Below are 18487 nucleotides of genomic sequence, written 5' to 3' on the forward strand. Positions count from 1 at the left end.
CATAATTTTACTTGCTTTATAACTGCTTAATAAACAAGACAACATTTATAATTATTTTTATTTTAGGTGGGAAAAAAAAAACACCATCTAAAATACACTGCATTTTGGAAGGAAGTTTCTGTCCTACATGCCTGTGCCATCCATCTGCTAACAAAAAGCAAGCATGAAATGTAGCTTAGCAGAAAGCCCCCTCAGACTCCAGAACACGGGCAGCCTTTGCCTTGCCATGTCACCAAATCCAATGCTTGAACTCACAGGGAAGAATTTAAAATTATGTTTCCCAAGAAGTTAAACATTTAAACTGGTATTTCTGTATTCATGGCAGTGACAATTCCAGGCTAGAGAGCAGTGACTATTTCTGACACCTGATGTGGGGACAAGTCTCAGAAATCATTCAACAACCAAGTGTCCTGGTGCAGAATGAGCTAAAGAGGGAATTTACTGTTTAAAGATTAAACCTGTCGCTTAGCTATTAAACAATGAGATTGTTCTAATCCCTATGGATGGAGAACAGCCTGTCATCTCTGGTTTTGGGTTTCCAGCAAATGTGCACAACAATGTAGTTTTCCAGTGATATCAAGGTCACTTAAAGCACAAGTAATGAAAGAAAGGAGAAACTGCACAAAAATCCCCTCACTTTTGCCTGAGTTATCATGAGCAGATTGAATACACTTTTCTTACAAGGAACAAGCAAAAAACTAACTTCACAGATTATTACCCCTCTTGCTTTATAACATCCCTCTAGAAATACCACTGATCTCTCCTGCAGTAGTTGACGGAGGGTGCGGTGTATGTTCTTCCAGATGAGGTTTAATTCTGACGCCCTGTAGCACCACAAAACCCTCTCCATTATTTGTCACAAAGCAAGAAGTACCATCCCAGGACTGAACCTGCCAGAGGTGCTTACTCACAGGGACCAGAAACAGTGAGCATGAAGATCCTGGCTGGGGAAGGCCTGGGGAGAACTCTTTAGGAGAGCACCCACATGCAACGCAATTGCCCTGACATCAGCTTAGCTCTGCCCTGAACCCACAAACGGAGCAGCTCTGCAGGCTGCTCTTGCCTTCACTCCCCAACCTCTGGCAAATGAGGTATCCATGCCCTTTCTCAATCTCTTCCAATATAAATTCAAGGTTGTGGAAAAACTACTGTTAACGTCGTAAAGGCATTAAATCGGCTTACCAAAGTTCAGGCCCACACACCTAAATTGCTGCCATTAAAGTGACTATCTCTGGAAGGCACAGCACCTTGGTAGAACCGATTTATGGGGACAGTTGCCAAGCAGCCCTGGAAAGAGCTGTGGAAAAAAAACACATCCTCAATAGGCTATTGATTTCACAAAATAAATCACTTAATAGCCGAGATATACTTCTGCTAATTAATGGATTTAGAGATAGAGTTACATGGTCAAGGCCATGATGGCACAGCCCTAGGAAAAAGAACCTTGGCTCTAGTGGAAGAGAGATTTCAAGAAATGTTTGCTAAGATAATTCTGAGGGCGCGTTGCTGGTGCCCCTCCCCAAATAAAACAACTCTCAGTCAAGCATGTTTGTGTTTTATAATCCTCAGATTTCCCCTGAAGCTATTTCTGTATAAGTAAAAAGGTCTCTCTCACCTTCTTGGTGTTTGTTTTCTCTTAACTTGGAGCATTTTGGTTACATGTGTCACAGATATATCTCTTCCATGCAGTACTGCCCTTCCCATGCAGCTGCGGACGTTGAAAAGATCTCCCTTTTACTTGAGATAACATGAAAACCCCCTTCTTTGTTCACATGGAAATACTTTAATTGTTAACAACTTTATTTTAGTAATGTACTAATGCATTTTAGCAAAATGTCCTGTGTTTAAGTCTCTTGTACTGCACTTCAGGAGAAAATAGAGAAAATCTTTCTGTCTGTTTTAGAGAAGTGGCTAAAAAGGATGAAATTTATTCCTCTCTTCTAAACCAGGAAAACAGACACTCAAGCTCAAGCTGGACGAGGCACTGAGCATCCTGAAGTAGCTGTAGGTATCCCTCTTCATTGCAGGGGAGTTGGTCTAGATGGCCTTTAAGAGTCCCTTCCAACTCAAAACAATTCTATGATTCTATGAGAGTTACAGTACTGTAATGTGGACGGTCAGAGAAATCTTAGTAGTGAGTAATCTCAAAGATCCTCTAACAGAATTCATTGTAATATTTCTGTAGAGTTCCACCAGAATGTCTTTTTCTTTCTTTCTATTTCTATTTTCAATCTGCTGAAAATGTCTGTATAAAACAACAATTAAAATGATGGACAAGCATTTATTAATAAATTTATGATTTCACTGCAGTCATTTTTATTTTTTATTTTTTTGACCATGCTTACTAGAGAACACCAAAGATATTGCTCCCAGGAGATCCACTTTTTGAAATAGTCAGAGTAGCTTTTTCTAGAAATGTTTTCTTGATACCAAAGGTCAGAAAATAAGAACAAAGAGCTGAGAGAGCTGGGGCTGTTCAGCCTGGAGCAGAGAAGGCTCCAGGGAGACCTGCGAATACCAGGTCCTGTCAGCATCTAAAGGGGGGCTGTAAAAAGGAAGGGGATAGACTCTAGCAGGGTCTTCTGTGACAGGACATGGAGAAATGGTTTTCAATTAAAAGAGATTTAGATTGGACATAAGGAATAAGTTTTTTACAATAAGGGTGGTGAGGCATTGGCACAGGTTGCCCAGAGAGGTGATGGATGGTGCCCCTGGAGACATCCAAGGTCAGGCTGAATGGGGCTCTGAGCAACCTGATCAACCTGCAGGTATCCCTGTTCATTGCAGGGGAGTTGGACTAGCTGGCCTCTAAGTGTTCCTTCCAACTCGAACTATTCTGTGATTCAGACTTCAGACTTCATCCCTAGAAATAGAGTTAATTTCTGATACAGTGATAATTCTCATTTTGTCAAATCAGTCTATTTATATTTCATTATGAAAGCAGTTTTGACAGTCGCAATATAGGCAGATTTTTTTTTCCTACAGCATAGCTAAAGCAGGATTAATATTAACTTTTGACGTACAACCATATGACTCAAAGCCATATCCACAGTGAGAAAGCCCCAGCAAAAGGAAAACCCAACTGCCATGACTCATAATGGTTCAAAGCACACCCGACTACTGCAAACCCGTGTGGTAGTGGTGAGTCCCACGAGCACACTGCGGGTACCAGGGCTGTTCCTTGCTCTGGTAGTAACTGACAGCAGTAATCAATAGATGGATTAAAAGGTAAATAAAGTAAATTATGTGGGTTACTCTCTTGATGTATAAAACAGCATGAACTCTGTCACGTGAAGCACTGTCAACGCTGTCTCTGATAGAACAGGCAATGCAGAGTAGAACAAGGGATGAAAGTACACACGGGTGCAGATGGCAGGGCGCAGTGGGGGCAATGAGGCATCGGTGGGTGTATGGTGGGAAGGGCCCTTATGGCTCAGCTGCAATCAGGCGTGATTCTGTTTGTGCTGTCCATGAAACAGTGCGGAGCGACCCGACACCAAATTGTTCTGAGGCAGGAGCAGATGCATTGAGCTGTCAGGGGCAGAGCCATGACGAGGCGCCGCGGCGCCGGGGACACACCTGCACATCTCCTTGGCTGGGGGGGGGAAGGGGGGGGCCCTTTTCTGATGGGCTGCTTTGTGCCTTGGGAACATTCTTCTCCATATTGCCATGCCCCCAAGAGCAGAGTCCCCAACATCTCCGGGACCAGTGAGGGTACAGAGTTTCAGCTGCACAGGACTGGTGGAGATGGAAAGCAGCATGAGTTGCAGACACTGACCCTCAGCATCTCATATTGCACTCAGCTACACGGCACCTATGTCAACAAGCTTGAAAGCCAAATATTCCCTGCTGTATGGTGTGTCATGCAGCAGGGGTAATTCCCATCTCAGTGCTAGATAAACTCAGCCATACAATCTACCTATAAAATAGATAATTTATTTTGGCATAACAATAATTGGTGTCAGTTCTAGTAACTGCTTGCCACCCGCATTCTCTTCACTCTCACTGTCTATCAAGGTCTGTGTCAATGTACTTACTACTTCTGTTTTTATCACTGCAGTGCAAATCACCGGTATAAGGATTAATTATGTTTTTCATTCATTTTGGTTTTTTTTTTTCACATTTACCAGCTTCTCATTTTTCATATCAAAGAAAAGAAAAAAGGAAGGGAAGGGAAGGGAAGGGAAGGGAAGGGAAGGGAAGGGAAGGGAAGGGAAGGGAAGGGAAGGGAAGGGAAGGGAAGGGAAGGGAAGGGAAGGGAAGGGAAGGGAAGGGAAGGGAAGGGAAGGGAAGGGAAGGGGAGGGGAGGGGAGGGGAGGGGAGGGGAGGGGAGGGGAGGGGAGGGGAGGGGAGGGGAGGGGAGGGGAGGGGAGGGGAGGGGAGGGGAGGGGAGGGGAGGGGAGGGGAGGGGAGGGGAGGGGAGGGGAGGGGAGGGGAGGGGAGGGGAGGGGAGGGGAGGGGAGGGGAGGGGAGGGGAGGGGAGGGGAGGGGAGGGGAGGGGAGGGGAGGGGAGGGGAGGGGAGGGGAGGGGAGGGGAGGGGAGGGGAGGGGAGGGGAGGGGAGGGGAGGGGAGGGGAGGGGAGGGGAGGGGAGGGGAGGGGAGGAGAGGGGAGGAGAGGAGAGGAGAGGAGAGGAGAGGAGAGGAGAGGAGAGGAGAGGAGAGGAGAGGAGAGGAGAGGAGAGGAGAGGAGAGGAGAGGAGAGGAGAGGAGAGGAGAGGAGAGGAGAGGAGAGGAGAGGAGAGGAGAGGAGAGGAGAGGAGAGGAGAGGAGAGGAGAGGAGAGGAGAGGAGAGGAGAGGAGAGGAGAGGAGAGGAGAGGAGAGGAGAGGAGAGGAGAGGAGAGGGGGAAAACATAAAAGGAGAAGGAATGAGGAGAAGGAAAACATAAAAGGAGAACAAATAGGGCAGCAATGAAAAACGTTTCCCATGAGAAGAGTTCTTCCATCACATCTGTGGGCTTCAGCATCTTCCCACCCAATGCCTTCTTTCCCCTCTTGTGGCAAATTGAAAACCCTCAGCTTGTTGGTCAGATGGGGGTTATGAGGTGTTATTAGAGAAAAGGGCAAGTGTGAGTTACGCTGCCTTGATCAGTTTGCTCTTGCCAATGCTTTTCCATTGACATTATTGAAGGTAATGCTCAGTCCACCGTGATATCCTAAGGCGCAAGTCAGATAACTGGAGAGGATGTGTAGCACTTCTCTTAGTTCACAGAATCACAAAATCATAGTATCATAGAATCCTTAGAGTTAGAAGGGACCTCTGAAGGCCACCTAGTCCAACTCCCCTACAATGAACAGGAACACCACAGCTAGATCAGGTTGCCCAGAGCCTTATCCAGACTTGCCTCATAAGTCTCCAGGGAGACTTATGGACATCGACCACAACAGTAGGTAATAACATGTTCCTGCCTCACCATCCTCACTGTAAAAGATTTTTTCCTTATATCCACCCTAAATCCACCCTCTCTGACAATGAAGTTAGGACAGCAGTTACTGACATTTCCGCAGCAGTATTTTCCATAAAGATTTTCTTCATTTATGGGAAAGGTCATAAGAAGAGACATGGATCTTATGATTTTAGAATGAATTCCATTTGTGATTTACAGTATGGTTTGCATGTGAGAGAACACTGTCTATTTCCTTTAACTGAAGACTAGGCTTCTCTTCTCACGGACAGTATTTTGACTGGATCTGGTGATTCAGGAATGAAAGAGTATCATAAACTCATAGAATCACAGAATGGTTTGGGTTGGAAGGGACCTGACAGCCCACCCAGCCCAACCCCCTGCCATGGGCAGGCCTGCCCCCCACCAGCTCAGGCTGCCCAGGGCCCCATCCAACCTGGCCTTGAGTGCCACCAGGGATGGGGAACCCACATGTTCTATGGGCAGTCTGCTCCAAGTATTTTTTTATTATTATTTTTATTTATTTTTCTTGCCCCTGTAAAGAGAATGTCCTCAGAAGTGCCAATGTTCAGTTGTTTACCTCATTTCAAAGAATATAATGTAACAAATAAAAGGATGTGTCAAGCTACCCCATGCAGCCACAGGTTTAGATGATGTGTATGCCAGCTAGAAATTTAAATGTGTTCTCCTGAATGACCTGTATATAAAATAGAAATGTCTTTTATTGGTGTCATGCTTTGAAATTTGTTGTCAGAACCCCAGGCTTAATGCCCTGCTTTTAGGTTCTGGGGTAAATACATGGCAGCCACAGACATTCAGCTTTTTGAGTCAGAGCTTTAGCCTTAACTCATAGACAGAACCATAGAACCATTAAAGTTGGAAAAGATCTCTCAGATCTTTGGTCCAACCATCAGCCCACCCCCACCATGTCCATTAACTATGTCCTTCAGTGCCACATCCATACAGCTCTTCAACACCTGCAGAAACAACGACTCTACCACTTCCCAGGGCAGCTTGTGCCAGTGGTTTTGGTTTGTTTGAGGTCAAGGAAGATAGATACACTTTGCCATAAAGTCATGCACAGTGGTGTGTGCCAATAAAGATTTTATTAGTTTGAACTTTGGAATACCACATTACTCATAAGTGATGATGTTACGTGTAAATCCATTGTTTCAGGAAATACAGGAGGCCGATGCTCAGTGTAATGTGAGAGAATCCCTGTCCTGCTGAAAGACGAGACCAATTTCCGGTGCCTTCAGCACGAGCAGCATTTTGCCAGTGACATGTTCAGTAGCAGCAACACACACACACACACACATGCACACGCATTTATGCACACATATATACGCATATATGTATGTAGGCTGCACCGAAAGTAGTGCCTTTTATTTATTTTCACGGAAACTACAATAACAGTATGCGATAAAGCAAATTCTCAACAAACACTACTTTTCAACATAGTCACCACTGTTAGCTATGCGTTTTCACCAGCAATGAACAAGAGCCTGCATGCCACGCTCATAAAAATCGACACCAGTGGAGGTGACCCACTGTCACTGTCACCACTGCTAAAGGCACCACCCACCGCCTCACTGTGCTCACATCCACTGTTTGGTGTCTATAAACGTTTAGTAAGTGCTGATGAATGTTAATGAGTGCCATTTTTGCATGTGGAGGAATTCAATGACACACCTTTGCTCCATCCGTGCTTCTTGTCAGACACCATTCTGTCAGACCACCCTTCTGCTGCCATCTGTCACACGACAACAAAATGGAATGGAATATTGGTGGGAAGGTTCAACCTGTACTGCCATCCCACCAACATCTGCCTCTGATGTAATGGGCCAGCATCATAACACAGGAGGCATTACTTCTGGAGCAGCCCTCACAGAAACACATATATACATGTACATGTGTGCGTGTGTGTTCTCAAACTTTGGCACTGTATGGGAAACAGACATAATATATAACAGTAAATATATACACTTATACATATTTTAGATATAGTATATTCTGTACTATATAGCATACATATAGATATATATGCACGTACACATCCATCGACGTCTGAAGCGCGCTCACCTCCTGCCGTACGTACGCACACATGCACATACAACACTCCTTTCGACTAACTCAGCCTCCGGAGCTCACTCCGGCGTCCGGCCCCAGCACCACCGCGCCGTCTGACAGCGGCTGGGCGGCGGCCGGGGGCAGCGGGGGCGGCCCCGGGGCTCGCGGGGCGCCGGGCGGGGGCTCGCCCAGTCACCGGCGGGAGGCGGAGCCGGCGGGGCCGCGGCGGCGGCAGGTGTCCGCGGCGCTGGCGGCGGGATGGTGGCGGCGGCCGGCGCGGGGCCGTAGGGCGGCGGCGGGACCGGCAGCGGGGCGGCGGCGGGGGCGCCATGGGAGGCGGTGGCGGCCCCCCGCGCCGTGGCGCGCCGCGGAGGCTGCTGGCGGTGCTGGCGGTGCTGGCGGCCGCGGCGGCGGAGGCGCGGGGCACCGCGGGGAGTCAAGCGCCCGGCGCGGCGGCGATGGGCACCGGCACCCCGCCGAGCCCCAGCGGCACCGCCTTCGAGGAGACGCGACTGCACGTTTTCACCTTGGACTACCCCCACGTGCAGATCCCCTTCGAGATCACCCTCTGGATCCTGCTCGCCTCCCTCGCCAAGATCGGTGAGCGCGGCCCACGGGGACTCCCGTGCCCCGCAGCCCGGGATCGCCGCGGGAGCCCGGCGCGGAGAGCGAAGCACCGGGCGGGGGGCGCGGGGTGGGGCTCCCGGGGTCGACGATGCCGCTTCTCAGCGTCATGCCCCGGGACCGGCTCGTTCGGAGGGTTTGGGATGGGAAGGTGCAGGTGAGCAGCGGTTACCTGCAGCCCGCTAAAGCACGGGCTGGTAGGATTGGAAAGCCGAGAGTTTAGCCGGGCACGGCAGGGTGTTCCTTGATGGCTCTGCTGCCATCGGAGCTCTGTTTTCTTCCTCTTAAAATAACACCGGCTATAATGACAGTTTCCTAACAGAACAACAGATCGATGGAGAGCAAATATTTATGAGGAAGACTCCTCGTTGTACTTTCCCCACCATTCACTCGTGTCCCAAGAAAGATAGAAAGTGCAGCTCTGAATGAGTGAGAAAGGCCGCTTATTCCCTCATGTGGAAATTATTTGTATTGCATAGTTTCACAGTTTAGTGTGGTTTACAGATCGTGTGTCTAATGAGCTTTCTGTACCCCAGACTGAATAAACGGGTACAGCAGAATCATCTAAAGATGTCAGGAAAATGCATACTAGAGAACTATGTTAGAGTCAGTAAAACTGCATCTGATGGACTCTGTCTCAACTAAAAAATAGTGGCAGGGATAGAGCTGTGGAAACCCAATAAAAGTGTCTGTACATCCTTGGTTTAAATGGGGAATCTGACTTTCTGGTGCAGATCTGGGTGGTCCTGTGGGCAGCCAGGAGTTGGACTCGAGGTTCCTTGTTGATCCCTTCCAACTCCAGTTTTCCTATGATTCTGTGATTTCAGTCAAAGATGCTTTGATAGAACAGCTTGATAAAACTTTGATATGACTTCTTTTGACATTTAAACAGGGTCACATTATTTACACATTACATGTCAGGTAGCTGAGTTCCTGCAAAAATGTCTCCAGCCACAGCCAGCATTGAGCTGGGAGCCTGATCCTCCACCCCTGTACCTCACTGTAGCTTCATTGCTTTCTGCAGAAATACCTTTATCTTGCAGCCAGCCATTCAGGCTGCACATCTGAATGCATTAAAGGTGCATACTTAGCCTTGAGGGTGAATGTAGGTGTTTGCAGAATCAGGATATAGTTCCAGAGTGATGCACTCAGATAAATCGTGAACCATCATAGCCATAACATAAGGGATTTGGGAAAGAACTCAGCCAGTCGAGTGCTGAAAATTTGCTCCAGCTTCTAAGCCTAGATACAGCAAGAACTGTTGAATCAACTAACACTCCGTTTGCTTCATTAACAATTAAAGGAAATCCATCTGAAATATGTCAGCACATATATACACAGTAATAGAACCTGCAGGACTGTATACGTTGTAACTGTCATGGCATTTTGCTAGTGCACAGGCATCTAAAAAGTAAGAAAATGAGAGTTGCCTATTTTTACTTCCCAAGCTGACTGCAGAGCAATGAATAAGCTAGGAGTGTAAATGAGCAGAAATGCCTATAATTGTCAAATCCCTTCAGCTACACCAAACGAAGGCTGATGTGGCAGATGTAGGGCACTGTCTCTGCTGTTAGCAGCATGCTGCAAGCAACCAGGGCCAGGTCCCAGGTGTGGCCACACTGGCTCCACCACGCCTACCTTAAGGGCCCCGGCTGTGGGGCTGGAATTAGGAACATCCAGTTCTGGCTCCCAGGCTCCTGCTGCGCTCCTTATCCAGCGACTGCATCGCGCACACCTGCCCAGTGCAGGATCTCATCACTCCCAAGCCTAAATCTGTAGGACAGGGTGGTTTGCCTCAGTTCAAAGGGATGGAGAGGAGTGTTGAGCCCCTTCTGCAAGGCAGCTCTCAGGGACATCACTCTCCTCACATTTCTTCCAGGCAGCGCAGGCATTCTGCCTGTGTCGTGCCACCTCGAGGCGCGTGCACTGCCCAAGAAACTTGGGTGCTTAATCTGGCATCACGCATTCCTTTCTGGGGCTGGGCACAAGGTGCTTACTTATAGCACTGTTGAGCAGCAAGGCTTAATGAACAGAGCCCTGAGTTCTGCTCAGCTGCAGGGAGCACGGAAGATAAGGACACTTTTAATAACAGCACTCACCACATCCTTAGGATCCCAAAGAACTGTATCCCAACACTTGCTTACTGCGTTTTTGAACAAGCATGTTTTTGCAGAAGTGCAGTTCGACTGACGTGGAAGTGTTCGAAGATATGCTCATTGTTACGAGGGATATCTAACTGAAAGGCTTCTCAGATCCCCTGATTGTAGACTAGGATTATCAAGAGCACAAAGGACAGCGTAAGAAAGGAAAAGTTATCAGGGAGATCATAAGCAATTTGGTGAAGTACGTAGAAATTAGGAACTTAGTATTTATATTCCAACAGAGAGCAAGAGCACCTTTTGAAATCTAAGAAATTGCCTTGAGCAGAATTGCTAATTTCTGTCTACCTCTAGTTACTTATCTTGTATGGTGATACCATACATGAGGTATGTCGCTAACATGCTGATGAGGTCACTGGTGCATTAGGTGGAATCCAGTGCACCCCAAATATGCTGTAATCTCTAGGCAGTGAGACTGGTCTGCTTACTGCCACATATTGCTGAACTTCTGTGCCCCTAAACTTAGAAAACATTGTCTAACTCACGCAGATTGTCATTACTCATATGCTTAATCACAAGCACAATTAGAAGTGCTGCCTCTCAGAACTGACCTGATGCCCCATCCCTGGAGGTGCTCAAGGCCAGGTTGGATGGGGCCCTGGGCAGCCTGAGCTGGTTGGGGGCAACTTTGCCCATTGCAGGTGTTGGGGCTGGGTGGGCTCTGATGTCCCTTCCAACCCAAACCATTCTATGATGTCCTTCCAGCACTTCTCTCCCTAATAAAAGGTTCTCCTGAATAAAACTGTGCAGCACCTGAACCCTGAGAGTTGGATCACACATGCATAATCAAAAGTGCATGTCTCGGTGGCATTGCCAGCAACAGAAAGCACTGGACTTCACCCAAGAATAGGAAACCAGGACTCCAAGGTCCTTTCAGCTTGAAGAATATTGAACTTGCACATTAGGCAATGCCCAGTGGCCTGAGGGTAAACATCTTCCATGCTTCTACTGCATAGTCAGGAGTCCAAGAACAAGGTCAGAAGAGGAGAAAGTAGCTATGAACTTGGGTTCAGCCAAAGGTCATTCATGTGCTGCATAGTGGGAGCCCTTCAAGAATGAGGTAGAGTACCAATTGCTCTGGGAAGGTATAAGCTTTCCAAAAAGTGACTTGTAAAGGAAAAAAAAACAAGAAAAAGATTTTTATTTTATGTTCATAATAGACATTTCATTGCTTTTGCATTAGAACTGCTTGGAAGCTTTTTTTTTTTTCCTCATTAAAAGCTGCATTTGTATAAATACCCTTGTATTCATTTTTTTATTGAAAATGTTTTAAGATATTTTCCAAGGGCTTTTAAATCTTCTAGCAAAAACTATTTGCTCAGGAGAATCTTCTTAATCATTCTGTCAGAAATGTTGATGTCCCACCACTGCAGAAATGAAGGCAGACCATAATATATTCAAGTGGAAGTGTCTGAAAGGTGAAGAGACAAGTGTGCAAGAGGCAATTTTTATCTTCCCAGGGTCATTACCTGCTCTGCTCATACATCAGACTGGATCCTAGTGAATCCAGTTCCAAAGAATGATAGTGAATTTAGCAATCCTAATGCGTCACAAGGCTGTTTCCGTATATTAAAAAGCACTCTGTTCATCCAGAAGGAAGACAGAAAGGAGGCTTGAGGTGCTTATTTTTAAAAACAGCTTTAACTGTTATTGAAAAAATAAGTAAAATTCTGTAAATTAGAACAACTCCCCCCTTATTCTTGTTTAACCATTTGTTTTCCATAATTGTAAAGTCAGGCTTTCTTTTACCTGGAAAAAAAAACAGTGATGAAAGGAGAATTAACAAAATAAGTGCTGGAAGATACAGAAGCCTCAGACTGGGAACCTGGATGCAAACTGTTCCAAGTTTGCAGAAGTTTAACTGTTTCGACTACAGGTGTGAATTTTACTGAAATAGTTTTACTGAAATAGACGCCCGTTATTACCACACCCAGTGTTTCCACGCAGCTCTCATTTAAAATAATTTAATGCTTTTTACTTAGGCGGGAATTGTAGGATCTTGTGGGTGTGGATAGTTTTCTATATAATTATATGGGCCAAATATAGATAAGGAGGAGCATGGAAAAGATTGGTATCGCCACGACCTGGAATGTGACCTTTGTGCATAGGGTTGACCATTCCATTAGATTGGCCAAAGTAAGTTCCTTTCAAACATCTGCCATTCATTACTGAAAGTCACCCCTACAATAATCAACTTCTAAAAGTAATTGGAATCTTTAAATCAAAACTATATGACTTTGAGAACTGTAGTAGGCAGTGGAATACTCAACCATTAAGTCTTCATCCTGAGCTTTTTTTTTTTTTTAATTTTTTTGTCACTATGCACAGATTTTTGTGACAGACTCTTGGCATTACCATAATTCATATAATAGAGAAGGATTAGTATAATAATACAAGCTGCATTTTATTGTCCCTTTGTAGAAAACATATTTCTTTTTGTTGCTGTGAAACCAATTTGGAGGCTCTGTTAAAGAGTAATGTGGCTGAAGATGCTTCCCCATGGTCACTGAGAAAGTGTCTTGGCTGAGTGGATGCAGGTCATATGCTAGTGCCCCTGTTTTTCAGACTCAAGAAACCTAAAAATAAAAAGAATGTCCTTGTTTCTTAAGTTCCTTTGTGAATGGAGGAAGGGGTAGTTATCCTGATTTTTTTTCTCTACCTAGGTGTCACTTGCCCTTTAGAAGAAGTCTTTGGAATGTGTTCCTGTAGGATTCTAAGTTACAAACAACCACAACAGAAACAAGCTAAAGAGCTTGAAAATAACAACAAAAAATGACAACGTAGTTTCACAAACAAGGCACCAGTTGTTCTAGCTAGCCTAGCAATTAGCAGGAAACTCTAGCTATTAAATTGCCTCTCCATCAAATTAATTGAATTAACTGTGCTGGATGACAGGTTTACATTGGCCTGTGATGGTGGTCCATTTCAGTCTGGTCAGTTAAACTGAAACTGCCCTGCAGTTGCTGTTTGTTTACCAGAGAGACTAAGATAATAGAATGTAGAGTAGTTGTTTGGATTCTTTGCAAATAACTTTTTCATTTTCTTGTGTTTGAATTTCCTTTGAAGGCTTCCATCTCTATCACAAGTTGCCCTCAATAGTACCTGAAAGCTGTCTCCTTATTCTGGTTGGATTGCTTCTTGGAGGGATTATTTTTGGAGCAGAGGAGAAGTCCCCACCTGTAATGAACAGTGATGTGTTTTTCTTATATCTCCTACCACCAATTGTACTCGACGCTGGATATTTTATGCCAACTCGTCTTTTCTTTGAGAACTTTGGTACTATATTCTGGTATGCCGTGGTGGGCACTCTCTGGAATGCCATTGGCATTGGGATTTCACTTTTTGGAATTTGCCAAATCAGTGCATTTGGTTTGACTGATATCACCTTGCTGCAGAATTTGCTCTTTGGCAGCCTCATTTCAGCTGTGGATCCTGTGGCAGTGCTGGCTGTGTTTGAAAATATCCATGTCAATGAGCAGCTCTACATCCTGGTGTTTGGAGAATCATTGCTGAATGATGCTATAACTGTGGTAAGTTACCTGATAAATGATGAGTTGATTAAACTGATAAACGATTGCTTGCATGCCACTGTGTGGCCTGCTTGAACATATGTGGTTATTGCAATTTGCTAAAAGAGGGAAATCAGTAAGTGCTAATGCATTTATGTAATTCTTTGAACTTTAGATTTAGGAACTACAGTAGTCTAGCTACAGCAGAGCAACGAGTAATGGTAGCATATTTGCTTAAGTGATTTTACTACCTGACCTCTTTAGTTTCTGTATCTTTAAATTCTGTCACTTCCGTAATCTTAAACTGGAGGCTTGCCTCACCTGCAGAACTAATTGGATGTGACAGGCAAAAGGGCCAGTGTGAGGTGTTCTGTGTATTCTCAGGGAGATTGGGTGAGTTATTGAGCTACTATGGGCATGGGATCCAGGTGATGCCAGGTGTTCACATGTGCCTGTCTGGTTCAGACTGCCCAGAGCCCACCCGTACATTCTCCCAGGCTACAGATGAGCCAGGAAAACCACCTGGAGGTTGAAGTTTCTAATCATTAACTAGCTGCACCATGTTTGTGGTGCTGACCTGAGGACAAAAATCTGTAAATTCCATTAACACTCCCAGTGCCCCTTGTTTGTACCTGATGACACTGTGTCTGGAACATTACTCCCATTTATCTATACCTTATTTGCCCATGTTAACTATGTCATGGCATGCTTTCTGTTTTATGAGACATGGAAATCCATTTTTTTCATAAGACAGAATGATGAGGAAGATTGATGAACTGGGTCCTCACCTTCCCTGTCTCCTGCTTCTTATCAACTGTCCCACTCCATACAGAATTCTGATACAGTTTTCCTCCTTTCTGGGACATTCTCTCACCTGCTTAACACCTGTGTGTCTCAAGCTTTTAATCCGAGCCTTGCTACTGATAATTTCTTGAGTGCCCTGAGATGTGCTGTTCTACACACATAAAGCTTTGTGCTTTACCAGACTCTATGTTGCATCCCCTCATATGGCCTTGACTTAAAGCCTAGCTGTTCTCATCAGCTTTCAGCTGCCTCTGCCTGGCTGAGAACTGAACTGGCACCTAAGACAGTTGGGGAAAACAGTGGGTGTAAATTTTGAGTTTCAAACAGTTCAGCTATGGCTGTGTCTGTGTCTATTCACTCTTAATGAGCACACGTGCAAGGGAATCCTTTTCATATTATTTTTCGAGAGGAAAAAAGGGCTACTTTAATGTTAATATAAGGTTTTTATTTTTTTTATTTTTCCTTCCAAAATTGCTTTTTCCAATCACAAAATCAATTGCCTTTCTACAGGAGTAGCAGTTAATCTAGCAATTTTTGCTAGCAAAACACTTCATCTTGATGGTGGAAGTGTGTATGCATGCCAATGCCCAGTGGTGGGTTACTTCATGGTACCTTTTTCTTAGGCACTGGCATGGCACTGATTTGTGGCTTTCCTGTAGGCATCATTGTTGCCTTCTTCACAGTCCTTTCTCATGAAGTGCCTGCCCAAGTGCCCCACCATGGGGAGGGGTACTCTCAGGAGCCTGTTGGGCCAACCCAGCAGGTACACTGGCCATACTTGTATTCATGAGGAGTGAAAGGGATTTAGAGTCTGTTTTGTCTTGCTTCCCAGCTGTTGCCTAGAGGTGATTCCTGGCAGGAGACCAAGTGGTTTCCACATGCTAAGCACTTGTCTGTTAACGGCTCCTTGTTATGATTTTGCACACCTGCAATCGTGCTTAAACTGAAAATGCAACTCAGGCCACCTCATGAGGCTGCTCTGGAGTGCCCTGGGTGGACTTTGCTCCCACACCATGGCGGTGCTACTGGAGCAGTCCTTGCTGCAGATGCCTGTGATGGGATGCAGGATCGGGCAGGAGGGGTGCTGAGGTCAGGCTGGCCATGGGCAGTGCTGCATGGCATGACTCCAGTAAACATGCTTCCTAAATAGTCTAAGCTCTTCTTCCTGCTAACCTGCTTGCACTGCTGGTCTGCTGCTTTTCTTAGGAAAGCAGTGTCATCTGTGCTTTTCATTTTCAGGAAACTTGCTATCCCACCTTCATTTTAGCTATAAAGCGGGGTGTGCATTCTCAGAAATCTCAACTCTGCTGTGCTTCTCGTATGGCTTTCACGCCTAACTGGTTTCACAATTTGGATGATCCCACTGGTGAAATTTTGAAGCTTGAATTTAGTTGAGGACAATATTTGTCAGTAAGTTGTATTGCTTCTCATTTGGATTGGTGCCTTACCACCCACCCGCTTCAGTGTCAGCTACCATGAGGATGCTAAATGGCAAAATTACAGTTGAAGCTGAGTTTTAGAGGTTCAAATTCCAGTTCTGGGCTTCAAATCACACAGAAGGAGCCAGTTTCATTACAATAATATTATTCCTGTATTAAAAAACATTACAGCAGCGCTCTGCATTCTACCTCTACCAAAAACATTATTTTAGAGTGCTTTTGAGTAATTTCAGAATTAAAAACTAATAACTGAAAACTGATGAAAATAAGTCATTAGTGTCTAGGAGGAGCATACTCTGAGACACGATTAGAACCATTAGTGACTGATGCCTCCTTGGTGTAACCTTCAGCGAGTTCAGCTAAAGGATGTTGAGTAAATCTTGAACTTGAATAAAAACAGTTTGCATGCCAAGTGCATTGCAAAATGTGGCTGGTGTTACTGTTGTTTAACTCACCTGAAAGCTTAATGAGAGCTGTAAATCTGAACTAGCTGTGCAGTAAAAGGGAATGGAACCTGATTGTGATCTCATGTACAGTAGTGCAAATAAAGAACAATAAGGAGATTAAAATCATTTTCTTGACATTCCATGGTCCTAGCTACTGCTTCCAGCATGGCATGGTTTTCAACCGTGAACGTTGCATTTCTTCTTTCAAATAAGTTGTGGCAGTAAACTCTAGATTTATTTCTATGCTGAAAACAGGCTCCATTCTGTTTGCAGGTTGAGTTCTTTGCAGTTGAGATGAGGTGATGCTATGGAAAGGCTGTTGCTTGAGTAGGTCAAAATTATATGCTCTACAAGCAGCTGCCAGTGACCTTTTTCAGATACTTGCCAAACATATATATAAATTTATATATACACTTATATAGTTAGTTTTGAAAATGTAAAACAAGGCTTTTTGACTCAAAGAAAATGATCGTGTTTCAAAATCATACCAAGGTAGATGAGATTCTATAGGTGTCTTGAAAAATAGCACAATACAGGGGCAATTGCAGGTGCCAAGAGGTGACTCAGGGAGACTTCTCTCCTTTCTTGACACAAAACAGCAGTACTTTTTTTTTCAGCCTGTGATTCAGGGAGCCCTGTGAATCTGTGGAATGAAGGGTCTTTGTAAAATGAAAAACGAAGGCACACCTTGTCAGGAGGCTTAATTCTGGTATGCTTCTCTCCATGCAAATTCATAAGGTCTAGAAATCAAAACAGGTTTTGAAAAGACAGAAACAGAAAACCAGTGGAGCATATGACATTACTTTCCTGTCCATTTCCTTTCCTGTGTGCATGGGACATAAATATCGAGGAACAGGGCAAAAAAAGCTGTGAGTCTGCCTCGCAGCAGAAAGGTGAGTGGGTTTGCCCAGGTGAAAAATGACACTTCTCCCGGGTGGACTCATCCTGGGAGCATCATGCTTATGAAGCAAGCAGTTCATGCTCCTGCTCTTCCCCTGTTTGTTGCTCTGAAGTGGAAATCAGAAATTACTGGTGACCCTGCTAAGTTTGATTTAAGCTTGTTTTTTTTTCACGCTTGTGCTGGAATATGTTTTTTTTTCTTTTTCAGTTCTTTCCTTTCACTTAGCTCAAAGGACCCTTAATAGTCCATATCTTCAATTACTCTTTACCTAGGACTTTTACCTATGTAAGTCTTCTCAAATTTTGGCTAAGAAGAGCTGTAAAGCTAACTTTCTGTCAAGTGTGAGAGAGCAAGGCTGCAAAGGTGACAATTCCCTTTCCCTCCCTGTATTCAAATACCTACAATGTTGGCACAATGCAAGTACTGATAAAAGATTGTTCTTTCAAATAGCATTTCTGATAGAGAAGCCTATTTGATTCGCTAAGAAGTCCATAAAGAAAGCAGAGTTTTAACTCCTGTAAGCTTCCCAAGCTGACGTTTGTTATGAACATGGTGGCTAAGCCTGTGACCCCAGTTTCTACTTCTGACTTAGGTGTGCTCTGTGCTAGGAATAGGACCAAATTTTGGCCTGTGCACAGGAATCATGTAGCCATCGTGATATCACAAGGCTGGAAGCACACATGTAACACTGGGCAATGCTTGAATCTTCCAAATATATCTGCAATTGTGAAAACCATTGAAGATTTTTTAAAAGAGTGATTGATTCCATTGTTGTCATTTTAGTGGTAACTACTGATTAGAAGAACTTGGAGTTTATATTATTGTTTTATGTATAGAGAGAAAAGGAGATCTGGCCAAGAAAATGTTATAATCCCATTCACCTCATTTGTTTAGGAGGGCAATTGTAAGAATTTTGAAAATAAAACTGGGCAAATACACAGGTCTTCTTTGGGAATTAAATCCAAATCTCTAGAAACAGTGTAAAGTTTGGAAAGTCCTTAAACTATTGGATTCCAAATGGCTAGTATATCAGAGAAAGGCCACTTCATGGATGCCATGTTTCTTGTAATCTCTGGGGTGGCTGCAGTCCAGTGTTTCTCAAAAGTGGGTTCAAGGTAGACAGAGAAATAC

General features: G+C 44.7%; 1 protein-coding gene across 1 annotated transcript in view; it reads left to right on the top strand.

The window, feature by feature from the left end:
- Positions 1–7803: 7803 nt before the first annotated feature.
- LOC116236484 (sodium/hydrogen exchanger 2) overlaps positions 7804–18487 on the top strand; it is a 31558-nt gene continuing 20874 nt past the window's right edge. The window contains exons 1-2 of the mRNA XM_031605130.2: positions 7804–8074; positions 13324–13787. Coding sequence (XP_031460990.2) covers positions 7804–8074; positions 13324–13787 — 735 coding nt within the window. The remainder of the gene's footprint in view (positions 8075–13323; positions 13788–18487) is intronic.

Source organism: Phasianus colchicus, chromosome 1 (assembly GCF_987193195.1).
Source record: "Phasianus colchicus chromosome 1, bPhaCol1.hap1.1, whole genome shotgun sequence".
Classification (NCBI taxonomy): domain Eukaryota; kingdom Metazoa; phylum Chordata; class Aves; order Galliformes; family Phasianidae; genus Phasianus; species Phasianus colchicus.